At 55.9% G+C, this 25,043-nt stretch overlaps 2 protein-coding genes across 4 annotated transcripts in view; one reads left to right on the forward strand and one right to left on the reverse strand.

Moving 5' to 3' along the window:
* Usp35 (ubiquitin specific peptidase 35) lies at positions 1-22,011 on the reverse strand. Of its 2 annotated transcripts, XR_012908245.1 has the most exons (12): positions 21,715-22,011; positions 14,931-15,706; positions 13,837-13,969; positions 12,085-12,214; positions 11,626-11,727; positions 10,883-11,041; positions 5,730-5,923; positions 4,305-4,398; positions 3,490-3,596; positions 1,823-3,083; positions 826-1,041; positions 1-581 (listed from the first exon to the last, which is right to left on the reverse strand). XR_012908245.1 is itself a non-coding variant. In XM_075952333.1 (11 exons), exons 2-11 carry the CDS (start codon positions 15,601-15,603, stop codon positions 877-879), a joined length of 3,018 nt encoding a protein of 1,005 aa, XP_075808448.1. In that variant the 5' UTR covers positions 15,604-15,706; positions 21,715-22,011; the 3' UTR covers positions 1-876. The 2 variants fall into 2 exon arrangements, 1 of the variants encoding a protein (XP_075808448.1); XM_075952333.1 differs by having other exon boundaries at positions 1-1,041.
* Kctd21 (potassium channel tetramerization domain containing 21) overlaps positions 21,258-25,043 on the forward strand; it is an 18,223-nt gene continuing 14,437 nt past the window's right edge. The window contains exon 1 of one of the 2 annotated variants that reach the window (XM_075952335.1): positions 21,258-21,602. The gene's annotated coding sequence lies outside the window, so the exon portion shown is untranslated. Of the gene's footprint in view, positions 21,603-22,196; positions 22,259-25,043 lie in introns of those variants that run through there. The other variant, XM_075952334.1, reaches the window with a different exon arrangement.

Genomic DNA, 25,043 nt, shown 5'->3' on the forward strand with positions numbered 1-25,043 from the left:
TCCAGAGAAGCGAGTTTTATTCCTATTAAGAACACAGGTTTCTTCTCCACTGAGAAGGGCTATAGTCATCTCAGGGCACAATGAGGTTGTGTGGACCTACCCAGCCCGCACATTCTAGCAGAGGAGCCAAGCCAGCTAGCTCCCTCAAACGACAATGGCTTTCAACAGACTAATGTCTTCAGTAGGGTGAGGACCCGGGACCTTAACTAAATGGCGATGCACTGGCAGCATCGCAGGCACTGAGGCAGGCTAGGGAGGGGAGGGACGGGGCTCTCCCAGTGGCTTGCCTGGGGGATGGGGAGCAGGTAAGACTCTTACCTCCAATCCTGTGCTATGCTGCCTTCCACTAATGCCTCAAACACACGGCGGGTGTAGGCACCCACAGACCTCATTTTAGGGACCCCCTTGAAGAAACAAGACAGAGGGAACACAGTCCCCCCCTTCTTGGTACAAGGGCTTGACTTGAGCTGTGCTTTTTCTCCTACCGAGGAAGAACTGGATGAAGGAACCAGAATAAAAGGAAGGGCTACCGGATGCTGGACACCAAAGGGATGCCATCCCAGCTCCTGAGCTGCCTGGGCCTGCAGGGAGGCAAAGCCCAGAGTGGGCTCATCCAGGCTGCTCCTACCGGAACCTCTTAACAGGATGCTGCTCAAGGAGCTTTGGGTTTCAGCTTCTCCGTGACCCTCAGCTGTAGGCTGACACCCCAGATGGTCCCTCTCCATCCTCCTTGCCCTCGAAAGGACCTGCTTCACCTTGGGCTTGCCTCCGCAGCTCCCTAAGACCCCAGACGGCAGAGTGCTCTGCCCGGGCCCTGAGCCCCACCTGGCCCACTCTTGAGGTTGTCTGCGACACCCCCACAGGCAGGAGTTCCCGTTAGAAGACCAGTCTGTGGAAGTCACCATTGCCACCTGCAGGGTTGCAGCCCCCTGGAGAGCCCTCATCTTCGTCTTTGTCTTCATCAAAGCCCCGACCCCAGTGTGGAGGGGCAGGGAGTGTAGAGATATAAGCAGCTCTGCTCCGGGCCTCCTTCTCCTGCTCCTGGAAACAGATGAGGACAGGAAGTAGGCGGAGCACAACACTGTTAGCAGCTCCGGGCCCCTCCCCCTCCCGGACTGGCCCCTGTAGAGGAGCAGGAAGCAGAACTTCAGGTCTAAGATTCAGACTCTACACTCTCCTCCCAATGACCGCTAGATAACGACCAGCTGAGTGCCTGCCTGGGACCTCGAGAAAACCCCTCCAACTGCCCCTCGCTGCCTCTCCTGGGGTACGAGGTCCATCTTCTGCTCATGAGCAGGTCCTTTCCTGCTAAAATAAGATCAGCCTCTCTCAGACTTCACCAAGCTGCAACTCCGCTGCAGGGCCTAGCAAATGTAGAAGCAGGCTGGTGTCCCATGCCCTCCCGGTCCTCACAGGAAACACCAACTCTAGGTGCAGGACCCACAGAGCTCCGGTGTGGCTGCCCCATGGCTCTGGACTCTGATAAGGGAGCCTGAGGCAGTGACAAAGGAGAACACTGGGACATGAAGGCCACTGAAGAAGTGGCCCCTCCAGGAGCCCCAGAGGCAGTCCCTGCCCATTAATCCCACTCTTTGAGCATCAATCTGTGCTGTTATTCAGGGTCCACTCCTGATGTTAAGGGGTGTGCCGTTCCAGCCGCCAACATATCCCCCCACTAAGCGCCGAGTGAGCGGATGGATTAAAACTAAGGATGACTCGGAAGAAGAAGCTGGCCTATGTGGGTGGCTGCACCGGGCCAGGTCCTCACCCAGGCGTGGCATCGGATGTCTGGAGCTCTACTGACCCTCAGCAGAAGACTCACCTGCAGGTAGAGGACGTTGTCTTTGGAGATGGCCTCCATCAGGTCCTTGTGGAGGGTGGGCTCTGCTCGAACTCGGGGAGAGCTGGGCTCGGCCTCGAGCCCCTCCCTAGGCCGCTGGCGGTAGAAGAGCACATAGGCGGTGTCCTTGGGGAAAAAGGAGGTGACGTTGCTGACAGACTCAAAGGACGAGAAAGACACCCGGGTGTCGTTGAACAGGTACCACTGGTTCTCAGGCTCAGGCCTGTCCGTGGACCCCAGGACGGGGCTCAGCCGGGCAGCGCCCTCCCGGGCATAGCAGTAGTAGTGGCCACTCTCTGAGGACACCCCAGAGTGCACCACCACACTACAGAGGTCGTAGGCCTGGCCCTGACCCCCGGCCAGCGGCAGGCGCAGCAAGAGGGGGATGGCGACATCGTCCAGGATCTTGCGGCGCCTCATGGTGCGCAGGTCGAAGGAGAAGCGCAGTAGGGTAAGAATGAGGTAGCGCGGACCTTGGCTCAGCTCCACCACCTTCTCTGCATCCTGGAGGGAGGCGCATGACTCACAGTAGTAACGGTTCTCCGCTGTCAGCTTCTCCGGGGACAGGAAGTAGTTGACCAGGTCCAGTACCGAGCGGGAACCCTCAGGGCCACAGACCTGCTCCCTGGGTGGGACGGCGGCATCCCTGTGGGTCCCTGGACCCAAGCTGTCTGCTTCCTTCTCCTTGCCGTTCTCGGCTTCCTTCTCCTTTTCGTCTTCCTTTTTCTCTTTCTCCTTCTCTTCCCCCTGCTCTTTCTCCTCTTCCCTTGCTCCTTCCTCCTCCTCTTCCTCCTCTTCGGCCTCCTTCTCCTTCCCGGCCTGCTCCCTCTCCACCTTCTCCTCCTGCCCAGTGTCTGTGATGCTCAGCCTTTCTATGTCTAGCTCCGTGCAGGGAGCATCCCCCGTGACACAGTGCTTCCTCTGCCTCTGTGTTGCCGGGGTTCTGGGAGTCAGTGCCATCTCCTGGGTTTGCACATCCTCTATGGGGAGCATCACCGAGCCCAGGCGGCGGTGACGACATCGCTCGGGAGGAGGGAAGGCCAGAGAGAGGTCTGTGAAGGCCTCCTCCCGAGAGGAAACATTGAGGCAGTGCAGACAGCATATCCGAGTCACGATCTTGCCTCCAAACATTTTCTCCACGGATGTCACATGGGAGCTAGGGAGTTCGTCCGGTGGGGAGGGCAAGCTGGACTGCTTGAGCTTCTGGCAGATCCTCGTCCCGGTTTTCTCCTCTTCGTGAAGCCTGGAACAAGCAGAGAGGCATGGTGTATACACCGACAGGCAGGGTGCACAGACCGACAGGCGGGGTGCACACACCGACACACAAGCCCGCCTCCAGCACACTGCCCGCCATACTTCAGACACATGAAGAGCCTGCCAAAACAAATCCCATCCCTGTCCTTCTGAGTTGACACTCTCACGTAGCACACGCCTACATAAAGGAGGCCCTAGAGCAGTGTGATAAGGGTTAGCACACTCATGCAGCACACACTGACAGCCCCTCCAGGGCTTCACACGCACTTCAGCATCCTTGGACACCTACAGTCCACACCGTCTCTGTCCTTCAGAAGAGCAAAGAAGATCCAACCCCACTCAGAGGGATGAGCTGCTGCCCCAAGTGTTCTCAGGACCCACACCGCGATTCTTACCGATCCAGCAGGTACTTCAGATATTCCGAACAGTCCTGCTGGGTTCCGGGGCTGAACCAGGGTGTCCAGGACGCGGAGAGGAAGTTCTCGGGAGAGATGGCTGGCCTCTAGGACAGGTGAAAGGTGGGGTCAGGAGATCAAGCCATGCCTAGCAACAGGCAGCCTCTGAAATCTATCAAGATGATGTTCCAAATACGTCAGCCCCCTACCCTCCCCTTCCGTGCTGGTCCTGACCCACATCCCATTCCACAGATCCAGGAGTGGGCGTCATCATTTTGTTGATAACTCTCTAGGAATCTGCTCTGCCCTCACAGACCACATAAGTCTCTCCTGGCCTTTGTTCATCATTTTCTCTGCCCAATCCCCCGCTTTGCCAAAATGAGTCCCTAGGGTACAAGAGGCCTCCTCCATGACACCTTCCCAAGGCCTTGTGCCCCCTTCTGTGAGCCGTCAACCCCCACCCAGCCTGTTCTCCTCTTTCCAGCACCAGAGAGAGGCTCTCCCGCATTCAGGTAACCGAGGTTTCACAGTCAGCAGACGAGAGTGCGTTAGTGCACAGGGACTGAACTCTGCAGGGGAGCTGGTGTTGCACAGCTCAGAAGAGGCTCCAGCTGCAGCCCCTGCATCAGGACACTGAATGGGCCTGGAAGTTTGGCTATGAACTGGCGCCAGCAGGGGCTGGGGCTCAGCAGCTCAATCCACACAATGGGAGCTTCTAGCCAGGCACAGGCAAGTCCTGGAGTCATGAACAGTGTCAGCAGGACAGGGCACTGCCTCCCCTCCCCACTGCGCCCACACCCACACCCAGCATGCACCTGACTATGCTCCAGGAAGGCAAACAGCCACTGCAGTTTGGTCATCAGGGGCTGCGAGTTGTTCTCAGTCAGGCGGAGCACGCAGTGTCTAAAGCTTCGAAAGAAACAGGAGCCCAGGGTTAAGCCAAAGCCCCAGGGAGCCACTACTCCCTATCCTGGCCGCCCAGAGTCTCTGGCATTTGCTCCAGATGAGGCCAGAGACCAGGGAGTAGATGGTGAACAGCTTGGTCTGGTGTGGCTGGGGCCATGAATTCTGTAATGGCCTTGGGACACAACAAACAGGACCACAAGGTGACCCTTGCCCTCTCTTCCAGCTCTGACACCCCGTGACTCCAGGACTCATACATGCCAGCTTTCGAAGGTGGCGTCCCAGAGGGTATAGCATCGCCCCAAGCACTGGCACACTTACACGATAACGTCTCGTTCACTCCCAACCTCAGCCCTCAACCCATTCTTGCGGCCCCTGCTCAGGGCCCTGGCCCAGAGCCACACTGAGTTAAGTAAGCCTCTGCCCTCAAACCAGGCAGGTTCTAAAAGAGGGTTTCCTTGGCACAAGAGAACACTGCATGGAGCCCGTGGGGTCAGGATGTCCTGAGACCCACTGTCCCTGAAGCACACTGCCTTCCTTCGCAGCAGGTCGGCCCCACATTGCCCCACTCAGAGCCACCACCCAGCCTGCAGCACTCGGAGCTCCGCGCCACGGCGGATCTCAGACAAGGTTAGATGCAGACAGTGAGCAGCACAGAGGGCTGTAGCATCTTAACATCACAAGACCTCACACAGCCAAGAGATTTTTCCAGCAAATCCTTTTGCTGTATTTTACAGCAGTCATCGTGTGGGCATTGCAGGAAGCAGAACACAAAGTTCACCCCAGCAGGCAGTGAGGACAGTGGCGCCCAGCTTAGAGAAAACTGATGGTCAGAGGCACGCCAGAAAGAGCTCTCCTTCCCAGAGCCCCGATGGAGCCCTGAGGGTGCTGTAGGAAATCCTACAGCCAGTAGCCTTTAAGTTACCCGCCCACTTGGGCATGGCCCCTTATACTATTTATACCTATGTAAAACAAGCATCCGGCCTCTTTTCTGACTGCAGGATTCGGGGATTTGGTTGCTGTTCCCCGCTTCAGCAGAAGACTTGTGACTTGTGAGTCTACTCCTTAATAAATAACCCTCTATTATTCTCAATTCTGAGCCAGTGTGGGATTTCTTTTAAGCGTCCATCTTCATCTGGTGCCCAATGTGGCAAGCAAGCCACAAGGTGTACCAGGAGCCACGGGTGATTGGGTGACATCAATGGCAGAAGAGGAGATGTGGCAGCTGCACCCACAATACCAACACCCAGGAGGCTGAGGCGGGCTTACCTAGGCTACACAGTAAGAACCTGTCGAGGGAGGGAGGGAGGGACAGAGCAAAGCAGAAGAGCACCTACTCGGAAGCCATGAACAAGGCCTGAAGGACACTGTTCACATAGCATGTGTTGCCCAGGTTGATTAAACCAATCTTGCCCGTGTCTGACTTGGCCATGAGCCGGGGATAGAAGCCAGCCAGCTCGCTCTTCTGTGAGGTCCAGGCGTCCTGCCCCAGCAGCTGCTTGATTCGGTCCTCATTGGGAATGTGGAGGTCCTGGGGAGGAACAGCAGACACCAATGGTAGCTGCGGAGCCCACTCCACTGCTCCCTCCCAAGCACACCCTCAGAGGCATCTGGAAAGGTGTTTGCACAGCCCCTGCTTACAGCTCACGCAGGGTCTCATTCTGACGTGTGGGCCTTCTATGCCATCTTTCAGGTGCTGTGTGAAGGAGCAATCCCCATCTCAGAGATGGAAAACTAGGATTCAGGAGAGCAAAGGACTGTGTAGTCCCATAAACACTAGGGGACTAACACATCTGCTGTGGGCAGAGCCCAGGGGTGACACTCTAAGCCACGATGGCACTGGCCGCTAGCCAGATCTAGCCGTGTTGAGACTTCAGTCCCAGCCCCAACTCTCGCCACAGCAGGTGAGAGTGCTTAGCAAGCCTCTGATTCAGTCTGCTGACCTCCAGGTGCCTTGGTGTCTTCAGCTGCCGAGAAGACACCCTTCCCTCCATGGGTCTAGCACTTATGGGGTCAGAGTGATGACCCCACTCTGCCTCCCAGTGTGACACTACAGAGCCAGCTTCCAGGCAGATCAGTCACGCCCGGCACTGGTCCCGCAACAGCGGTGAGAGGTCCGAGGGCTCCGAGGTCAGCATGCTTCCCCAGGCTGTCTTTGGTCACACTCAACAGCTGCACCAGAGGCTGTCTGCCAGCAGTTCTAGTGACATCAGAGGCAGGCATCTGACACCAGTTCTAGTGACATCAGAGGCAGGCATCTGAGCCCAGCACGCTGCTCTAGAGTACACATCAAGGCATTCCCAACACTTCCTCTAACTAGTCACCTGCCCCGTTAGGTCCATTGCTGTGGTGAAGCACCACGACCAGGAGCAATTTCAGGAAGGAGAGGTTAGCCGGCTCACACCTCCACACCATACTCCATCACTGAGGGGACTCAGCACAGGAGCTCAGGGCAGGAACTGATGCAGAGGCCATGGAGGGATGCTCCTTACTGGCTTGCTCAATCTGCTTTCTTACAGAACCCAGGACCACCAACCCAGGGATGGCCCCACCCACGATGGGCTGGACCTTCCCACATCAATGGCTAAGAGAATGCCTACAGCCAGACCTGGGGCATTTTCTCAATTGAGGTTACCCCCTTGCTAACTACTCCAGTTTGGGTCAAGGTGACACAAACACATCCACTAAGCACAACTCTTCCTTTCGTGTGCCTTCCCAAATTTTAACATCATACTGTAAGATACTCTCTAACTTACAAGCCCCACAGTCTTACAATTCAACCACTTTAAAAATTCTCTTAAAAAAAATCCAAAGCCTCTTTTAAAATCCAAACTCTTTCAACTGTGGGATCCTATAAAATCAAAAATTAGTTAAATACTTTCTTATTTCAAGAGGGAAGAACCAGGGCACATTTACAATAAAATCAAAATCAAACTCCAATTATGTAAACTCTAACATCCACTGTCTGGGATCCACTCAATCTTCCAGACTCCTCCCAAAGGGTTTGGGCCAGTCTCTGGTTCCTCCCTCTGCAGCAAACGGATTATCTTCCCAGGCGCCAGCTAGCCCCACTCCACCATTGCTCTTCCTGGTAGTCACCCAAGCCAGATACTGGCACCTCCAGAATGCCGGAATCTCTGCGGCAACTGGGCCTCGCTTTCACCCGTGTCTCCCGGGTGCTCTTCCTGGCGCTGAGCCCTGCATTCTCTGCATGACCCCTTCTATCCTGGGCTTTCAACTGCTCCTAAAGGAACACCTTCCTTCATCAGCGGCCTCTCCTGGCCTCTCAGCGTCAAGCCTCAGCTGCTCTCCACGACCCCCTTTTAATGCCTTCAAAACCAGTACCACCTGGGGGACCCGTACACGACCAAGTTCAGCTGCCAGGGTGAGGTACAACGTTGGCCACCTCTGGCACACAGCTTCCGTGTGCTGACTCTCAGGAAACACTTCCCAGATTTCACCTCAATCACTGACAATGTCACAGAATCTGAATTCAAAGTGGCAAATATTCAATGGCCCGGAGAGTCCTGCAGCCACTGTCAATCTTCCCTCTGGACCTTCACAAGCCAGGCTCCGCTGCCGGCATTCCTATCGCCATTTCTAGCTTTTTCCTGTTCCCACAGAAGAGTTCATTGAGCCCTTAATACTTTTCTTGACCAAAGTTCCAAAAGTCTTTCCACAGTCCCTCTAAAAACATGATCAGGTCTGTCACAGCAAGGCCCCACAATCCTGGCACCAATTTCTGCCCTTTTAGGGTTCTCGCTGCTGTGATGACACCATGACCACAGCAGCTTGCGAAGGAAAGGGCACAGTCGGCTCACACTTCCACATCCACTGAAGGAGGTCAGCAGAGCAACTAAGGCAGGGCGAGACACTGGAGGCAGAGGCCATGGAGGGGTGCTGGTAACTGGCTTGCTCAGCCGGTTTTCTCATAGAACCCAGAACCACTCTCCCACCTTCCCAGGATGGCCCTACCCACAAGGGGCTGGCCTCCCACATCAACCACTAATTAAGAAAACGCCTACAGGCTTGTCTACAACGGGATCTTCTGAAGACATTCTCTCAAGGAGGCTCTCTCCTCTCTGATGACTCTACAGTGGCGTCTTAATTCGGGTGTCTACTGCTGTAAGGAGACATCGGACCAGGGCGACTCTTATAAAGGAAAACATTTAATTGGGGCTGGTTTGCGGTTTCAGAGGTTTAATCCATTATCATCATGGTGGGAAACATGGCAGTATCCAGGCAGATATGGCGCAGGAGAGGTTCTACATCTCTATCCACAGGCACCTACAGGAGCAACTGCTATAACTGGGAGTGGCTTGAGCCTCTATGACACCTCAAAGCCTTCCTTCGCAGGGGACACACTTCCTCCAACAAGGCCACACCTCCTAAGAGTGCTGAACCCTATGCGCCAAGCATCAAACACGAGTCTATTCAGGCCTTACCTATTCAAAGCACCACACTTTGCATTGAATAGGTTGACATAAAATGAGCCAGCACATCCTTCTCGCTGAGCACAGAGCCCCCACCCAGCCTTGACCACACGGTTAACATTCTTGTTGATCCTTCCCCAGGATCATTTATCAGCTACATCAGTCACCTCTCACGGATGACATTTTTTTAAACAGAAAAGAAAAAGCTGCCTGTCATCCCAGCCACTTGGGTAGTGGCTGAAGGAAGGCTACAAGTTCAAGGCCAGCCTGGGCAACTCAGATCTACTGAGCAAAGAAGAGTGATTCTGCCTGGATTCAAGGCCTTTCTGAGGCCCCCTGCACACCAATGACTAGACTCACCTTCCCCACCTGTAAGCCTTTCCCATGAATTCTCTGGAAATGTCTTTCTCCTCCAGAACTTAATAGTCAAGGTCAAACTGCTCTTTCCAGGAAGTTCCCCACCCCCCACCACCTGTCATTCACACCTCTGCCTTAACTGCACACACAGCCTTAAGGAGAGGCCTGAGTACACTGGTTGGGGAAGACTAGAGGAGGGCTATACCTGGATGGCCACAGAGAAAGCCTCATCTCTGTTGGGTAAAGGCTTTCCAGGTGGAGTTACAGGAGAATCACCCACACGGGTCAGTAGCCCCTCTCCTATGCACTGCAGAGTAGCCTATAAAGTCGCTGGTTCGTAGGAGTGAACTTTGGCAGACTCGTGCCTGCATTTGTCACTGGGGTCTTGAGAAAAGTGGGGCGTAGAGGGGGGGATGAATGGACATAGCTTTTGACTCCTGGGAAGGATTTTACAACAGTAATTTCTAGATTAACTCATCTACAATACAGCCTGATATTGCTGGCTTGTTTTATGTCTACCAGACAGCCCTTGGGTATTTTGAGTTTATACTTTTTTAAATCAACGCCTACACAGATAACAATACCCACAACACTACCAAGTGACCTGTCTTTCAAACCCTAAACCTGGTGGTTACAAATTCCTTTTTTTTTTTTCTCATCTAGGGTCTACATCAAGCCAGAAAAGTTTTTCCAATTTCTGTTTTGGACCACATGTATTTTTTTTCCCTAGACCATTCTTCTTATCAACACGGAAGCCTTTTTGTTGGTTTTCAAGGGGCTTCAAAGTACCACTCCATAGTGGAGGTTAATCGGGGTTTCTCGACACCAGTTCAAGCCCCTCTGTGCTTGAAGTTGGTCATGTCACTGATCCTCCTACCCTGGCTACAAGGCATTATCCTCTGCCCCCCCCCACCATCTGAGAACTCAGCTTTCTCTTCCTTTGGGGCTCCTTGGAGGTTTCCCCTCAATTCTCTTGCAAGATCAGCTCTGTCCTTTAAAAGATGTCTGCTATGTGACTGGAGAGATGGCTCACCAGTTAAAGGCACGGGCTGTTCTTGCAAGGGTTATCAGTTCCCACGTGCACAGCAGGAGGCCGCTCCCAACTACTGGTCTCCAGCTCTAGGGGATTCCAATGCCCTCTTCTGGCCTCTTCATATATAGACATAGACATAGACACACACACACACACGGAAAAGCTGTCTCTGTCTGAACACACATGCCCGGATGTCCTGTAGAGAAGTGTCCTGGGCACTGGGTCTGCTGTGGGAGCGAGCATCACATCAGAGCCTCTGAAAGAGGCCTTCGCCCCCCCCCCGCCCCCCTCTCTCTGTAGCAATGGTCCTTAGATTAGACTTCCTATAAGCCGGTCTGTTACCCCAATGGGCTCCAAAAGCTCCTCCAGGAAGACATCTTGGTTTGCTTTGTGCCTGGGTCCCCAGCTTGGCTGAGGGCAGGACACCAGCCTAGCCCTATTAGCCAGGTGTCACCCCTGTTCTGAAGTGCTCGGGACACACAGAGACATGGGACACACAGTGCTGGTACTGCAGGAGTCACTGAGAGGCCCTGCCGACACTAGCCCAGGGAAGGCTCACTGAAGGCAGTCTTTGAGACCCAGAGAGATGACAAGAAACAGCAGGGGTTCAGGTAATGGAAGCTGCTCCCAAGCCACGGTATAGCCTCCGAGAAGGCCGTCCACTCACCTTAATGGCTTCCATGACAGGCTCATACAGGTCGGGGAAGCCTGGGAACCGAAACACCATGCAGTGGACCAGCTCTGCCAGCTGCTCCAGGCAGCTGGCCCCAGAGTTCGAGTCCTCCTTGACTAGAGAGGCCACTATGGGAGGAATATGAGGGAGAAGCTACAAGAGAATAGGGGGTTAGTGTGAGTGCCAGGCTACCCATCTGTGGCTCGACTGCAAGGGGGGGCCTCGGCGGATGGAGGGGGCACTCATGGGACCTGTGTCCTCCTTCACTGTATAGAGCTGAGCGCCACACAGTCATCTTTTATTTAATATTTATTTATTATGTATATAATATTCTGTCTGTGTGTCTGGCCTCTTCTGAAGGCCAGAAGAGGGCACCAGACCTCATTACAGATGGTTGTGAGCCACCATGTGGTTGCGGGGAATTGAACTCAGGACCTTTGGAAGAGCAAGCAATGCTCTGAACCTCTGAGCCATCTCTGCAGCCCCCAATGCCATTTCTTTATCTCAAGAAGGCAGGCCTGTCTGGGAGCTGGGAGAGCAAGCACCTGTAGCAAATTCCTGACCTGGAAGAACTGCAGCTGTCACCAACCCAGGCCCTGTCACCCTACAGTGTGCTCGTGAGAGTCACACATCCTCTGCCTTCTGCCTCCCACCTCGACAACAGGGCCTTGAGCCTCCAAAGTCCCAGCTCCCGTCTCCCAGGTCTCAGGTGGAGGAGAGCGCAGTGGGGCCCTTACCAGGTGGAAGGCCTCGTGGGAGTGCTGGAAAGTCAGGAGCATGTACTTGAGGACAGACAGGGCAGCCCCCCGAACAATGGGGTACAGCAGCTTAGAGAAAACCTGGAAAAGAGCTCGTGTCAGGGGTCCTCAGACCCAGGCTGCTACCCAAAGCCAAGCGTGGTCACAGCTGACCCAGCAACAGGCTGACAACGCAAGAACACAGACAAATGTGCCTCGGAGCTGGATGGAGCAATGCATGGTGAAGCAGGTAGTCAGGGTTGGGCGAGCAATGGGTGGGCAGACATGCCCTTGGATGAGCGGTCAGGGTAATGGAGCTATGATTTGAGGCCCAGAGAGGAGCAGCAAATTAGCCCCGTCACACAGTGACCCCAAGACCCTGCACCCCACACCTGCACTGTGCCCAGAAGAGACCAGCGGGAAAGGCCACAAGCCCAGGTTTGGACAGAGGCCACCAACCTTCTCGATTTTGGCGAGCGAAACCTCAATCAGGATGCTGAACTTCTTTACAGCAGCCAGGCCCTTCAGCAGCGCAATGATCCACCTGTCAATGTTCTTCCCCAGGGGCCAGGACACCCAGTCGATCATCCTGGTGAGGGGGGTGACGGTGACACAGGGGAGGGGACAGGGGAGAAGACAGGGGAGGGGACAGGGGAGGGGACAGGGGAGAGGACAGGGGAGGGGATTGGGGAGGCCCAGAAGCCAGAGTCAGGGAGCCCAGGGACTGACCATAAAGTCCTGCCTCACACCCGCACAGCGACAAATGGGACACTCCTGGAAAATGCAAACGAGCCCCGCACCCAGCAGAAATGGCTCCCAGTCCTCCAGAGGGAAGCCAGACCCTTTCACCCACTGTACCGGACCACAGGGGAGAAGGCACTGCAGGCTATCCTGGCAAAGAGCTCCAGCCTGGGCTGAGAACTCTGGCTCCACCAAGTCCCTGCTGGGGACCAGGGCAAACCACTTCCCCTCTGAGCCTGGACTTCAGCTGCAAATCAAGACAACCCCCCCCCCGAAAACTATCACATAGGAGGGCAGCAGCTAGACCCTGCCTGCAGTGTCCCCCAGGACCATGTGCCCGACTGAGCATGGGCTGGTATGTGGTCAGTGCTCAGGAACCAGCACCAATCTCAGGCACTCAGCTGACGGTGCCACCATGAGAATAATGGCCCCAATGGACGTTCCCATGATGCTGCGCTGCACCTCAGGATGGCTCACTTTGACCTAATCCTCAACACATTCAAGGATGACCAGTTTAGAGCTGAGGAAAGGGAAACGAAGCCACACAGTCGAGAAGCCTGGAAGACAAGCCCCTCTGCCTGCACCCTCACCCACTGCAAGGAACAGATGGTTGTGAGCCACCATGTGGTTGCGGGGAATTGAACCCGGGAGAACCCTATGGAGATGGTGCCCTGTGCGTACGTACAGAAAGAACAGCAGAGGGAGGCATGCCAGGCTGATGAAGTCTGCACAGGCCAAGGCCTGAAGAGAAGAGTACAGGCCGCCTAGTCAGAGGTCACAAGGCAGGCAGGTTAAGCTAGCTCACGGGGTGACAACATTCAAGTCAGGGGGAATGTACACCAATGCAGTGAGCTGAAAAGCACCCAAACTGTTTCTGATCTTTTCCAGACTCATAAAGTACACCAAAAACTACTTTCACCGTGTGTGCATGTGTCTTCATGCGTGTGCCTTCACGTGCGTGTGTGCCTATAGTACGGAATCTAACGGACAGCAGGCGCCCTGCTCTATTGCTGGTCTTCAGGGTTTCCCAAGAGCCTGAAGCTGACTGGTCATGGAACCCCCAGGATTTGCCCATCTCTGCCTCCTCAATCCTGAAGTCACTTGTATGCACGGCCATGCCAGGAGGTGGGTGTTTGCACTCAGGTCCCCAGGGGCAAGCACTCCTCACTCCCGGGGCACTCCCTCAGCCCCTATCTTTATCATCTCATCCTACCATGCACCTCTGTTTTTCATACAGAAGGAAAATGAGGCCGAGGGTTCAGAGTCACACGCTAGCACACAGTCTGGTGGGATCACTGGGGCAGGACTTTGTCCTTTACAGCTAACCCAAGGCCAAGCAGAGGAGGACCGTAGAACTCAGAGATGAGCCTGGCCTCTGACCGCGGAGAGCCTGAGTCCCCATCCACAGTCAAGAGCTTCAGAGAGAAGTGGGGGGAAAGCCCACCCGCACCCACTAACCTCAGCACCCACCTGCCAATGGCAGTCAGCATCTGGGAGTCTGTCACACTGTCGTCATTGCTGAGGTTCCGGACCACGCCATCCATGAGCTCCAGCGGGAGGTGCTGGACCACACTGGCCAAGGCGCTGGACGGCGGCTCTTCCTCTGGAACAGGGCTAGCCTCAGCTCTCCGTGCCCTCCTGCTCTCACTACTTAGGCAGATAGCACGTGGAGCCACCTCCCCTCCCCCTACAGCATCAAAGCCTCTGATTCCATTTAACACAGTCATTCAAAACCCTTCACTGGCATAAGCTGACAACCAGACATGCAGAGACGCCCTGCGGAAGAGTTCAGGCTGGAACTATCCTTGGGAGGAAAGGACATTCCAGGTGCAGCTACACAAAGTGGGGGGATGTGAGACAGCACATTTAATGCCAAACTCTTGTGCAGTTGTACAGAAGACAGGCCGTGGTACAGAGGCTGGCCCTGGCTCTCTCCTCCCTGCCCCCTCCCCCGCACGACAGCCCTAAGATCAGAAAAATCACAGCCTTCAACTCGGTCATCCACGCTAGAATCTAAGGTCCACTGCTGGCTGGCAACTGGATGTCAAGAGTTCAGGGGTTGGAGAAATGGCTCAGCGGTTAAGAACCCTTGCTGTTCTTGCAGAGGACGGAGTTCGGTTCGCCGCATCCACACGGTGGCTCACAACCATCCTTAACTTCCAGGGATCAGTGCCCTATTCTGATCTCAGCGGACCAGGCACACACGCAGTGTACAAACATACACACAGGCAGAACACGCATGCACGTGAAATAAAAATTTAAAAAGAAAGAGCCTGAGTTTAAGTATCGCCTGCAAGCTCCCCCAATGCCAGATGCTGACTCCAGACCAAGCCTTCCTGACCCTAAAGCCCAGGACCCCCCACCATTCTGCCCTCCCAAACTAATCTCATCTTCCGCCCCACGTAGTGTGCTCCCCGCATTTCCAGCCGCACCACGCGATGATACCCACAGCAAACGCCCGCGGTAGATTTGCGCACTAAAACCAAGCGCCGCAGTCCGCCTCCGTGCGCAACCCGCACCAGATCCAGCCCGAGTGCCCGCCCCAGCCCGGGCTGCACACGCACCTGTACAGGAGATGACGGCAAACAGCTCCTTGAGGCAGGGCAGGATGGCGGCGGGCTGCGCGCGCCACAGCTGCGCCAGGAGCCCGCTAACCTGCTGGGCCTGCTCCAGGAACTCCACGGCGCCCTCCTCGCCCTCGGCCGGGCAGCGGAAGCGGCCAAGGCACCGTACCAGCTGCTGGCAGAAGAGCAGGCGGTGCGCGCCGTCGGGGACGCAGCGCGGGTGGCGCGCCAGCAGCCGGGCAACCTGAGCGCAGATGGCGGGCCCGGGCCGCTCGCACACGGTGCGCAGCACCTCGCGCCGCAGCAGCGCGAACACCTCGTCGGCCGCAGGCCCGTCCGGCAGCAGCTGCAGCCCCAGCTGCACGCAGGCCAGCGCGCGCGCCCCGGGGGGCCCCGCGCCGCCCTGCAACAGGCGCAGCACACGGCGCGCGCTGAAAAACTCGGCGAAGACCTCGGGGTGGTGGCGCCCCGCCACGTGCAGCAGCTGGCAGCCCACGCGGCGCAGCAGCTCGTCCGTGCCACCCACGTAGAGGCGCGCGCCCAGGGCCAGCAGCGCCAGGCACTGCTCCCGCTCCAAGGGCTGCCGCGCCGCCTCCAGCACGCGCCGCACCAGTCCTTGCTTCACGCTCGTGGGGTAGGACGAAGTCACCACGGCCTCCAGGATCTTGTCCATGACGGCCACACGCGGCTGGGGGCAGAGAGGGTGGCGCTCCTGACACACACCCCGGTCTAAATCCCTGGGTGCTGACGCTGGAGAACGGCCACGGTTTTCTAGCCTGTAAAATGGCACACACACATGAATATCTTTAGCACCTGCCCAGCCCCCGGGAACAGCTCTGGCTGCTGGGCGCCTTCTCACCTCGCTGGTGACTACAGACACTCCTGAGAAACGCAATAATCTTGGGAAAGGCACTTGGGGCGGGGCGGGGGCTAGGCTCCGCCCAAGACCCTTTTCGCAGATCACCGACAAGTTTGGAAACTTCTCTTGGAAAGTGCTGTACCACATCTATAAGGCCCTATCACTATCAGACACCGGGCAAACTGCTTTTCCTTTCCGAAGTGAGCCACTCCCGGTCCTGCCAGACCACCCTCGCGGTGGATTACGTTATTATCAATTTGATATGACCTAGAATCACCTGCAAGACCTGCTTCTGGACACACCAGAGAGGGATTTCTGCCTCTGGCCACCTGTGGGGTGTTATCTTGATTGATTTGGGATCAAAGACCCACCCACCATCCTCTGGGCTGGGAGGAGAAAGTGACCGGACCACAAGCCCTCATTGCCCTCCCCTTCCTGAGCGTGCAGTGACCAGCTGCTTCAAATTCTGCCCCGTGACCGCCCCACCCTGACTGTTACACTGCGAAGGGAGCTGCAAGAAACCCTCGCTCCCTTGGGGTGTTTTTGTGCACCTGGAAAACTCTAGGCTAAGCCTGTTCCCTCTCCAGCTGCCACGGGTGATGCCTATCATCCCAAAGGCCTTCACTGGCCCTCCCACCCAGCCTGGCTCCACAGCCCTTCACCCCAGGGCCCTACCTGCGTCTCCAGCCTCAGCCCCTGCCCTTTGCCCACCGTGTTCTGGTCACATGCATTCGCCCCCTCCTCTCCTCGCTTGATGGGGTGCTTTGAATGAGAACGGGCCCCCAACAGGCTCGCGGTGGGATACCTGGTTCCCACGGAAAGGCCTATTTGAGAAGTGGGAGGTGTGGTCTTGGGGGTGCCATAATACTGACTTTTAGGGTTCAGAAGTTAGCTTTCTCTGCCTCCTGCTTACCAAACAAGATGTGAGCTCTCAGCTGCTCCTGCTATCACGCCTTTGCTCACCCATCGTGAACTCGAACCCTCTGAAACCATCAAGTCCAAATTAAACACTCTTTTACAAGTTGCCTTGGTTGTGGCGTTTATCACAGCGATAGAAAAGTAACCAAGACACTTAGCGGGCGCTCCGAGCAGCCTCACCAGATCTCCCTCCTTGCTTCAGACCTCAGAACACCCTGCCCAGCTCCTCTACAGCCCCTGGCAGGTGTCCGCCTCCCCACCAATGAAGTCAAGGTTTGTGTATCTGCCTCCTGGCACCTAGCACGTGGCTTAGCACATGGCAGGCTTGTGTTGGGTAAGTCAGGGCCTCACTGCCCTGCGGTATAGACGCCTGCACACCGAGCCGTTTGGCTCCCGAGTCTCAGGCTGATATTCACAGGTACCGCTGGCCCACCCTTATCTAGCTGGCACCTAAGAGAAGACAGGGCCCTTTCTCTGCATAATCCTATCCTAGGCAAAACCCACAGTAGCTGCCTCATTTGCTGAGTCCATGAAAACCACCGAAGCTTCCCACTGCAGCTGAGTGAGGACAGCGGACTTTTTCTGGACAAGGGGTCAGAACACTTGACTCAGAACCTGAGCTGTTCTGGAACCAACTACACACCAGGCTCTGTGGAGATGCACACTTCTGTGTCCTGCCTCTGAACTGCGCCCACCATTAATTACTGCATGTCTCTCTCCAGGGGCCCCTTTTTAAAGTCTGTCTCCGGGTGTAAGCTCCCTGGGACAGGGACCAAGCTTATGTCTCAGTGGCTGGCATCTGCCACACCAAGTGAGAATCTTTGGAGTTCCATGGCTGTAGGGTACACTGTAGCCCAGATCAGTGGCCCCCAAATGCTAGCCTCGCCGCCTCAGCATCAAAAGGCCTTTAGCCCAAGTGCTCTTAGCATGTCACTGTGCAGTTCCATTTGTTTGATAACGCTGGGATTGAACCTAGGACCTCACACACCCTAGGCAAGCACTCCCACCTCTCAGATGCTCAAATCGCAGGCATGAATTACCACGCCTGCTTCTTGGGGTTTGCTTATCCGTTTTCATTTTGTTTGTATGTTTTGCTTCTAGATGGGGTTTTACTTTGCAGCTGAGGCTGACCTGAGTCTCGTGGTGTCCTCTCCCAGCCTCTTCAGGGCTGTGATGGATTACAGGTGTGAGCCACCAGTGCCGGCTCTCATTGCTCTCTTTAAATAATGATTTCACCTTGGAGAAAGCAGTTAAATGTCCAGGGCCTCCTCAGTTAGGCAGCGGGAGGATGGTAGGTGAGACTCCATGTTTACAGAGAGGCCTATCTGGCATGCATTCTGGTTACCGGAAAGATTACCCAGCCCCTTGAACCTCTCACTCTCTGGGCTATGAAAATGAACCAAGACGCCCTTAGCATGGTGCTGGATGTGAGGAAATTCTCGAGAGACGTCAATTCCCGCTGGTCTGGAAGCAAAATCCGGGTCCTTAAGGAGGCGAAGCACAGCAGTGGAAGCAGATGCCATTAGAGAGAGCAGCAGGCGGAGCAAAGCAAAGCGGGATCCAGCCTGGAGGCTGGGAATGCCAGGGTTGGATCCCCAGCACCACAAGAAGAATTAACAGAAAGCAGGAGGGCACCCCCCACCCCCACCACGTCACCCTGGGCCCCCTAACAAGGCAGTTGCTGTCATCAACCCCCTAGGCCGTGTAGACTAGTGGGTAGGTCGTGCTTCTTAACCCTGGCTGCCAAGAAAGCCCAGCACGCACACTGCTGAGAAGGAACCTTAATCAATGAGACTCTGGCATCATGTATAGAGGGTGAGGGCAAAGGGCAGGCACAAATGGAATTCTGGAGCCAGGGAAGGTTCTAGAAAACGATTTAAAAAAAATCAAAGTAGAAATGGAGACCTGCACTGTGTGACCTTGAATAAGGAATATATATATGTATATATATACACTGCTTTTCTCATTTTAAAAATGGGGAGATAAATGGCCTTAGATTAAACCACAGAAACCGAATAATCAAACACCCACAATTCCCTGCCAGTTTACCTGACACTACCTCGGGTGGGCCGCACTTGGCAGCTGGAAGCCCTGTCCTCCAGTACCACCCGAAGTTCCAGTCACCGGAGCCAGCCTTCCTCAGTCTTTGGCCTCTCCACAAAGCACCACCCCTGCTACCTGCTCCAACTCCTACGCAAGCAGTTGGGTCAGCTGTCACCATGGTTACCAGTAAACCCACTCCGCGATATCCTGGATGCATTCATGCAAAAGAGCTTCGGAGGTTTTGACTTCACCTGACTCCTGGTCGCAGACCAGAGAAGGAGGGCAGGTGGAGGGAGCAGAGGGAGACACGCTTCCAGGACACAGAATCAGCTGGCGTTCCCCCCCCCCCGCCCTGCCCCCGGAAAGAGCTGTAGGCCACCTCTCTCGGAGGTGCAGGCTGGGTTACCCAGCAGGGATGGCGTGTCCACACAAGCTCTGAGTGCAGCCAGTCCCACACCAGGTGCAGCAGCCCTTCCTCCCTCGCTAGAGCCTGCAGCAGGGACGGGGCAGAGGCTTCCCCTCAGAACTAGCACCTCAGCTTTCTCTCTGGAAAATGGGAGCTGTTCTGCGTCTGCCACTCCCAGGGTTGGGTCAGTGTAAAAAAGAAGAAAAGAAAAGATGGTGGCCTGGGCAGTCATGAGTCTCTCATTGGTCCTCTGTCGTGGAGGGAACATGCACTGCCAGCTGCCTCTAGGAATTCCCTCAGTTCATCTGTTCATCTGTTTCCACGCTCCCCCGACATCAGTTCCTCTGTTTCCCTTGCCTGGACCAGGACAGGAGTTTTCTGAACCTCACTCCTCATCTGATCCATCCTCCACTAAAGGCACAAGTCCTGGAGGGTCGCAGTGTTTAATTTAGCCAGACACAGCCGCCATGGTGGTCTTGGTTATGGAGGAAGCAACTCCCTCACCTCTCAGCCTCTGAGACCCAAATGGAAGATGCATGGCCACTTAGTCCTTGGCCTTTTCCAGCCAGGGCTGCTGCCCTTGCCCAGGCCCTGAGCTGTGTCCTCACCCCACCAGCCTTCCAACCTGGGTGCCCAGGCACATTCTGTCTGTATGTTCCAGGCCGCCTGGGAGAAGCAACACCCCTCCCAGAGGCCCTGGCCTTTTCAAAGATAACCCCTGGCCTTTCGGCTGTGTGCTGACAGTTCCCTGCTTCCTCTTGAGCGGACCTGGCTCCTCTCTATCACCACCTGGGGGGCTGTGGAGAGGGAGAAAGAGACCAGAGACCAAGACCCCTAGTGATCAGCTCAGCCTTCATCACCTCCTCAGCCTCTCTCTGGGCCCAACTCTCCCAGCAATGCCATCAGATGAACCTCATTTCTGAAAAGTTGCTTCTTGCCTGGCTACGCAGAATCTCAAGGCGACTAGCCCCTTCCGACAAAACCCACACTCGAAAGCCAGGCGCTGAGGCTATCTGGGAGACACAACACTGATACAAGGCATGGATGGGAATTTGAGAAGGGTTTGTGTTTTGTTTTGTTTTGTTTTGTTTTGCTGGTGTCCTCTCTATTGGAAAGGGCTCGCTTCTTCTCTCCTGGCTGGTTCTGACTCATCCCGCAATGCCCAGTCTGCAGGCCATTCCCTGTCCCTCCACAGAGCGAGCCTCAGAGGTCTGGCTCCAAGGCCGCCTTGGCTTCTTCACTCTCTGCAGTCTGACTCCTCTCGGCACGCTCTCTCACCCACCTGGCTAGGGCCTGATGCTGTAGGAAGTAGATCCAATCCTGTTCTGTATACGGCGCCCAGGATGGACAGAGGTGGCCGTGAAGGTGTGCCTAGCTATTGATGAGAGACTCGCGACAGCAACACGAGATAAAATCCAAGGATGTGACCAGGAAAGTAGCTTCCAGAGACAGGCTTAACCTTGAGTGCAGTTCCTGTCCCCTCCCCTGCCTGGGCCTGGTCCACAACCCTTGAGCATCTGTGAGATACCCCACAGAGGCCACTAGACAAGACTGAAAGAGCCCCTAGCCACTCCAGAAATGGTCCACACAAGCAAGGCAGAGAAGTAGAATTAAAAACCCTGTTCCTGGTTAGCCCCTAGGGCAGGTGTTCCCAGATGGCCTCCAAAGGAGGAGGGAGGGTCAGCAGGTCCCTGCCCTGTGCTAGGGATGGGGGGGGTGGATTCACCTTCCCTCGGCCCCTCACATTCACACCTCACACCCTGACTTCCTTCCATGGGTGCCAGGGCTTCCTGGGGGCACCCTGGGGTCTCCGAGCTGCAGAATGTCTGCTTTTTAACTTAGTGCTTGACCAAGGCAGCCCCGAGGGCACCCTTCCTCCTAGGAGGCCTTGTCTGGCCCCGAGCAAGGGTTTTGCTGGGGACAAGCAAGTGCCCTATTGCTGAAGAGGAGTGAGAGAGAAGACGGAAGATGACAGGAGATTGTTCCACCTCCGGGACTGGCCACACTCAACCCCTGCCTCCAGAACTACCCCTGACTAACCCAGCCTTTCTGGGAGGAGGGGACACGAGTTTACGCTTCGGTTGTCCAATCTGCAAGGGTTGTCAAGGGATCCAGATTCCGTGAAGCTAAGACGACCAGGCAGCCTCTCCCGATCCTTGGTTTGTACTCTCGCTGGGGTCCCCTCCTCTCCCTTCCTTCTGCCATCGCACCCCTGCCCAGCCCGGACTGGGACTGGGGTTTCTCCGCAAAAAGATTGCCAGGCTTCGTGGTACTAGGCGTTTGTGCTCTCAGTACTGAAGGGGGCAGGAGCTGGCCCACCTCTATACTCAGTAGATGAAGATGGTTAGGACTCAGAGAGGGGCAGTACTAGCCCAAGGTCACACAGCAAGGCCCAGAAGAACCTAGACCTCCCACCTCCCATTCTCCTGCTCTCAGAACCCTGTAGGTAAGTATGGGGCCCTGGAAACATCAGGATGCAGACACTGTCTGCCCCCCACCCCTGCCACCAGCACTCACACCCAGGGCCCCCTTACCTCCTGGACTTCAGCAGGCCTTACCTCAGAACCCACTCCTGGGCGGGGCGCTGGGGCCAGGCTGGACTAGGCTGGGCCAGGCGAGGTCAGGGCGGGTCCTCCGCTCCCCTCCAGGGGGGTCCCAGACCTCAGGGATGCTGCTGCCACCGTGATGTCCAACTCCACCCACCCCGCTCCGCATAACCCCAGATGGACCCGGACAGTGAAACTCTTCTGCGCGGTGGCTGGGCTGCGGGACGGAGCCGAGGGGGGGAGGGGCGAGGTGCGGGAAACGGGGCGGAGCCAGAGCGGGGGCTACCCCCGCGGGCGGCCACTCGGGCCGCGTCCCCTTTAAGGCCAGCTGGCCCAAGGGTGGGTGGGGCGGGCCAGTCGCGAACCGGCTCCCTGCATTGCCTCCTGGGAGGTGGAGTCCGGGCGGGGGCGCGCGGCGTCGCGAGGCTCCATCAGGGGGACTACAAGTCCCGGCGGCCAGCGCGCGGCCCGGGATGCCCCGCCCCTGCCCCAGCCCGGCCCGCCCCCTGGCGAAGCTGCGCTGGCTGGAGGGGAGGCTGCGGAGCGAGGGCTGGAGGTGGGTGCGGTGCGCCGGGGGTGAGGGGGAGCTCGGGACCCAGCAGACGCGTAGTGGGGCCCGCAGGGCACCTGTCCCGCCGTGAAATGTCATCTGTTGCCGCCTCGATGGTCTCATCAGTGAAGTGGGGTGGCCCCGCCCTTGGCCGCGGGGGAGGGGCGCGTTTGGTGGTGGTGGGGTGAACGGAGCTGGGGGGGGGGGGACGGGACTGGGGAAGGGCGCTCTGTGGGAGGAGCTTTGGATGGGTGGGGAGAGGGGTGGGGTCTGCAGATGAGCAGGGGCGTCTTGTCTGTCTGAGCTCCGAAGGGTCGAAGGGTCGGGTTGCAGCGCCCTGGAGTAGGGTGCTGGGTCAGGTGAAGGGGGAGCGGGCGAACCACAGGGATGACAGGGACCCTCTCTCAGCTCTGGCCACCCCAGGGCGTGTGGTTGAACTGTGGACCCGTGGATGGACACGCACCGTTCTTTCCATGTGACTAAGAAATAAAGAGCTCATCGTAGGTGCTTAGTGCGTCACACACAAAACTCAGTCGACTCTCGCATCCCGCAAAGGCTTTGCCTCATCCGGTTCCATTTGAGGAACACGGATGATAAGTTACTCGCCGCAAACGCCTTCAACGACCCAGCCTTTTTCTGTAGGCCGGGGAAACAGGTTGGGTCTGTGGTAGTATAGGGAAGAAATAAACCTTCTGATCTACCCTGCCAAAGTTGTGCTTCGGACGAGTTCCCCCAGCTCCTCCACGCGCCAAGCTAGAAGGCAACCCTCCTATGGTGTCTTCAGGCTGGAGGGGTTTGAAAGCCCTTTGTTTCTCATTATCACTGATGCGAGGCGTGGAAAGACCACGGGAAGAGAAAGGAGGTGGTTACAAAGCAGGAGAGCGAGCCAATATGGCTAAGGAAAGTTCTGCATGGTTGTTGGGAGTCTGCACCATCTTTAACAAAGCATTTCTGTACAAGCAGGGAAATCGCATCTGGCTGGGTGATTTCTTCTTCCAGCCCTACCACCTCCTCCGCTGCGCTGATGGTCACAAAGTCCAGGTCCCTTGTGTGAACTGAGTCTAGAAGGTACCTGTCCTCTCTTGCTAAGTTGGTCCTATGGCCTCTTACAGGTTGGACACAGCTGTTGGGTGTGCAGGGTGAAGGTGAAGTCTGCCCGACTCTCAGCCAAAGTCCATAAGCTGGTGACCTAACCGGGTTAGGTGGGGAAGCTGCTAGTTGACCAGTAGACACTTGGAACGCTGTCTTCTTTGAAATGTGCCCAGTGCCCTGCCCACTCCCCTCCACAATGGCAGTCTTCATTGCCTGACAGCCCAGCAGTCAGAGAGACCTTGTCCCAGGACTTTGATTCCAAACAGAAAATTAAAGTATTTCAAAATGAAGTGTTTCAAAAATATTTGTCTCCAAGACAGGGAAATAAATATTCCTGTTGGTAAATAAGTCTGTCAGGGAAGGTGGAAATGGTTCAAACTAAACAAAGTAAGAAAAAAAAAAGTGTACTCTGCTTCCAGTCCCTGCCCAGCCTGTTTCTGGGCGTAGAGAGGGGCTTCCCAGCCCACAGAGAGGCCAGGCACCCATCTACTTAGGTTAGCTGTGCTAATAATGCGCGGAGGGAAGGTGCTAGGAGCCAAAGAAGAGGAAGACAGGAATTCCATATGCAAGGCTGGGCAGCGAAGTGGGATTTTTCTCTTTGAATTCCTGGCATAGGGGATGGCAGAAGCCAAGTTACAGAGGAAGGAGATGGCCTGCCGTGGTCTATAAAGCAGAGCACCGAGAGCATCTGTTTCTCCGGGCCGAGGTGGCCCACTCCTTAATCCCAGCATTCGGGAGGCAGAGGCAGGTGGATCTCTTGAGTTCCAGGATGGCTGGGGCTACATAGAGAAACCCTGTCCTGAGAGAAGGAAAGAGAGAGTCTGATTCGCCTATGAGATTCGTAGAGATGAGCATGTTGACTCATTAGCAGTTGGAAATGCTGAGTCAGCTTATTGTTCCTGTTCCAGTTTTCATGATCGCAGTCTTCCCTGGGAACTGGCCACTGGCTACACAGCTAGGACACGGCAGAACCTACAGCAAACTTGATTCCGTCCAAAAACCATGCACTGTCCTCGACCCCTAAAGCTTCGCTGGTTCTTACTGCCTACACTCAATGCACTCTGGCTATAGAAGTAGCTCTTGCCACGTAACAGCAGCAGATTCTAGGCTCAGGAGGAAGTGGCAGAAACATTCCCAGGCAGCCATATCTCAAAGCCTGGATCCCAGTGTGGAAGACATCAGGCTGTTCCCATGGGACGTCTCCCACTCAGCGACTCCCCCGGCTCTGAACCTCGCTCACTATCTTAGCCTCCAACTGCCAGACAAGTTCCAAGAACAGCCTGCACTCCCCTGCTCATGCTTGGCCACATTTGCTTCTCTGCGGACACACACACGTCTCCCAGCTACTTTAACTACAAGCCAGGCTGGGCAGCTTGTTCCTAGAGTCCGGGCCCTTCAGGAGTTGGGGGCGTGAGGATCGCTTGAGCCCGAGAGCTCCAGACTGCGCGGGCAGGGCAGCTCTATGAAAGCCTGACACACGAAAGGGGACGGAAATAGGAAGAGTGAACTGAGAGAAGGAGGAAGAGGATGAATATCTTAGCCAGGCATGGTGGCACGTACCTGTGATCCCAGCATTTGGGACGCCGAGCAGAAAGATTGCTTCTAGGCCAGCCTGGGGTACATAGTGAGACCTTGCCTAGAGGAAAAAAAAAAACAACTTTTTCTTAAATTCTCCGATATGCACCCATCTCATAATAGT

The sequence above is a fragment of the Microtus pennsylvanicus genome, chromosome 18 (genome assembly GCF_037038515.1).
Source record: "Microtus pennsylvanicus isolate mMicPen1 chromosome 18, mMicPen1.hap1, whole genome shotgun sequence".
Classification (NCBI taxonomy): domain Eukaryota; kingdom Metazoa; phylum Chordata; class Mammalia; order Rodentia; family Cricetidae; genus Microtus; species Microtus pennsylvanicus.

What these genes read in the sequence shown, in the direction of transcription:
- Usp35 (XM_075952333.1), bottom strand. Translation starts at nt 15,603, where the DNA reads ATGGACAAGATCCTGGAGGCCGTGGTGACTTCGTCCTACCCCACGAGC. An exon ending in CCTTCCTGGAGCATAGTCAG is followed by an intron (nt 3,597 to 4,304) that starts GTGCATGCTGGG and finishes CACCTGTCCTAG; the next exon opens with AGGCCAGCCATCTCTCCCGA. An exon ending in CTGAAGTACCTGCTGGATCG is followed by an intron (nt 3,084 to 3,489) that starts GTAAGAATCGCG and finishes TGCTTGTTCCAG; the next exon opens with GCTTCACGAAGAGGAGAAAA.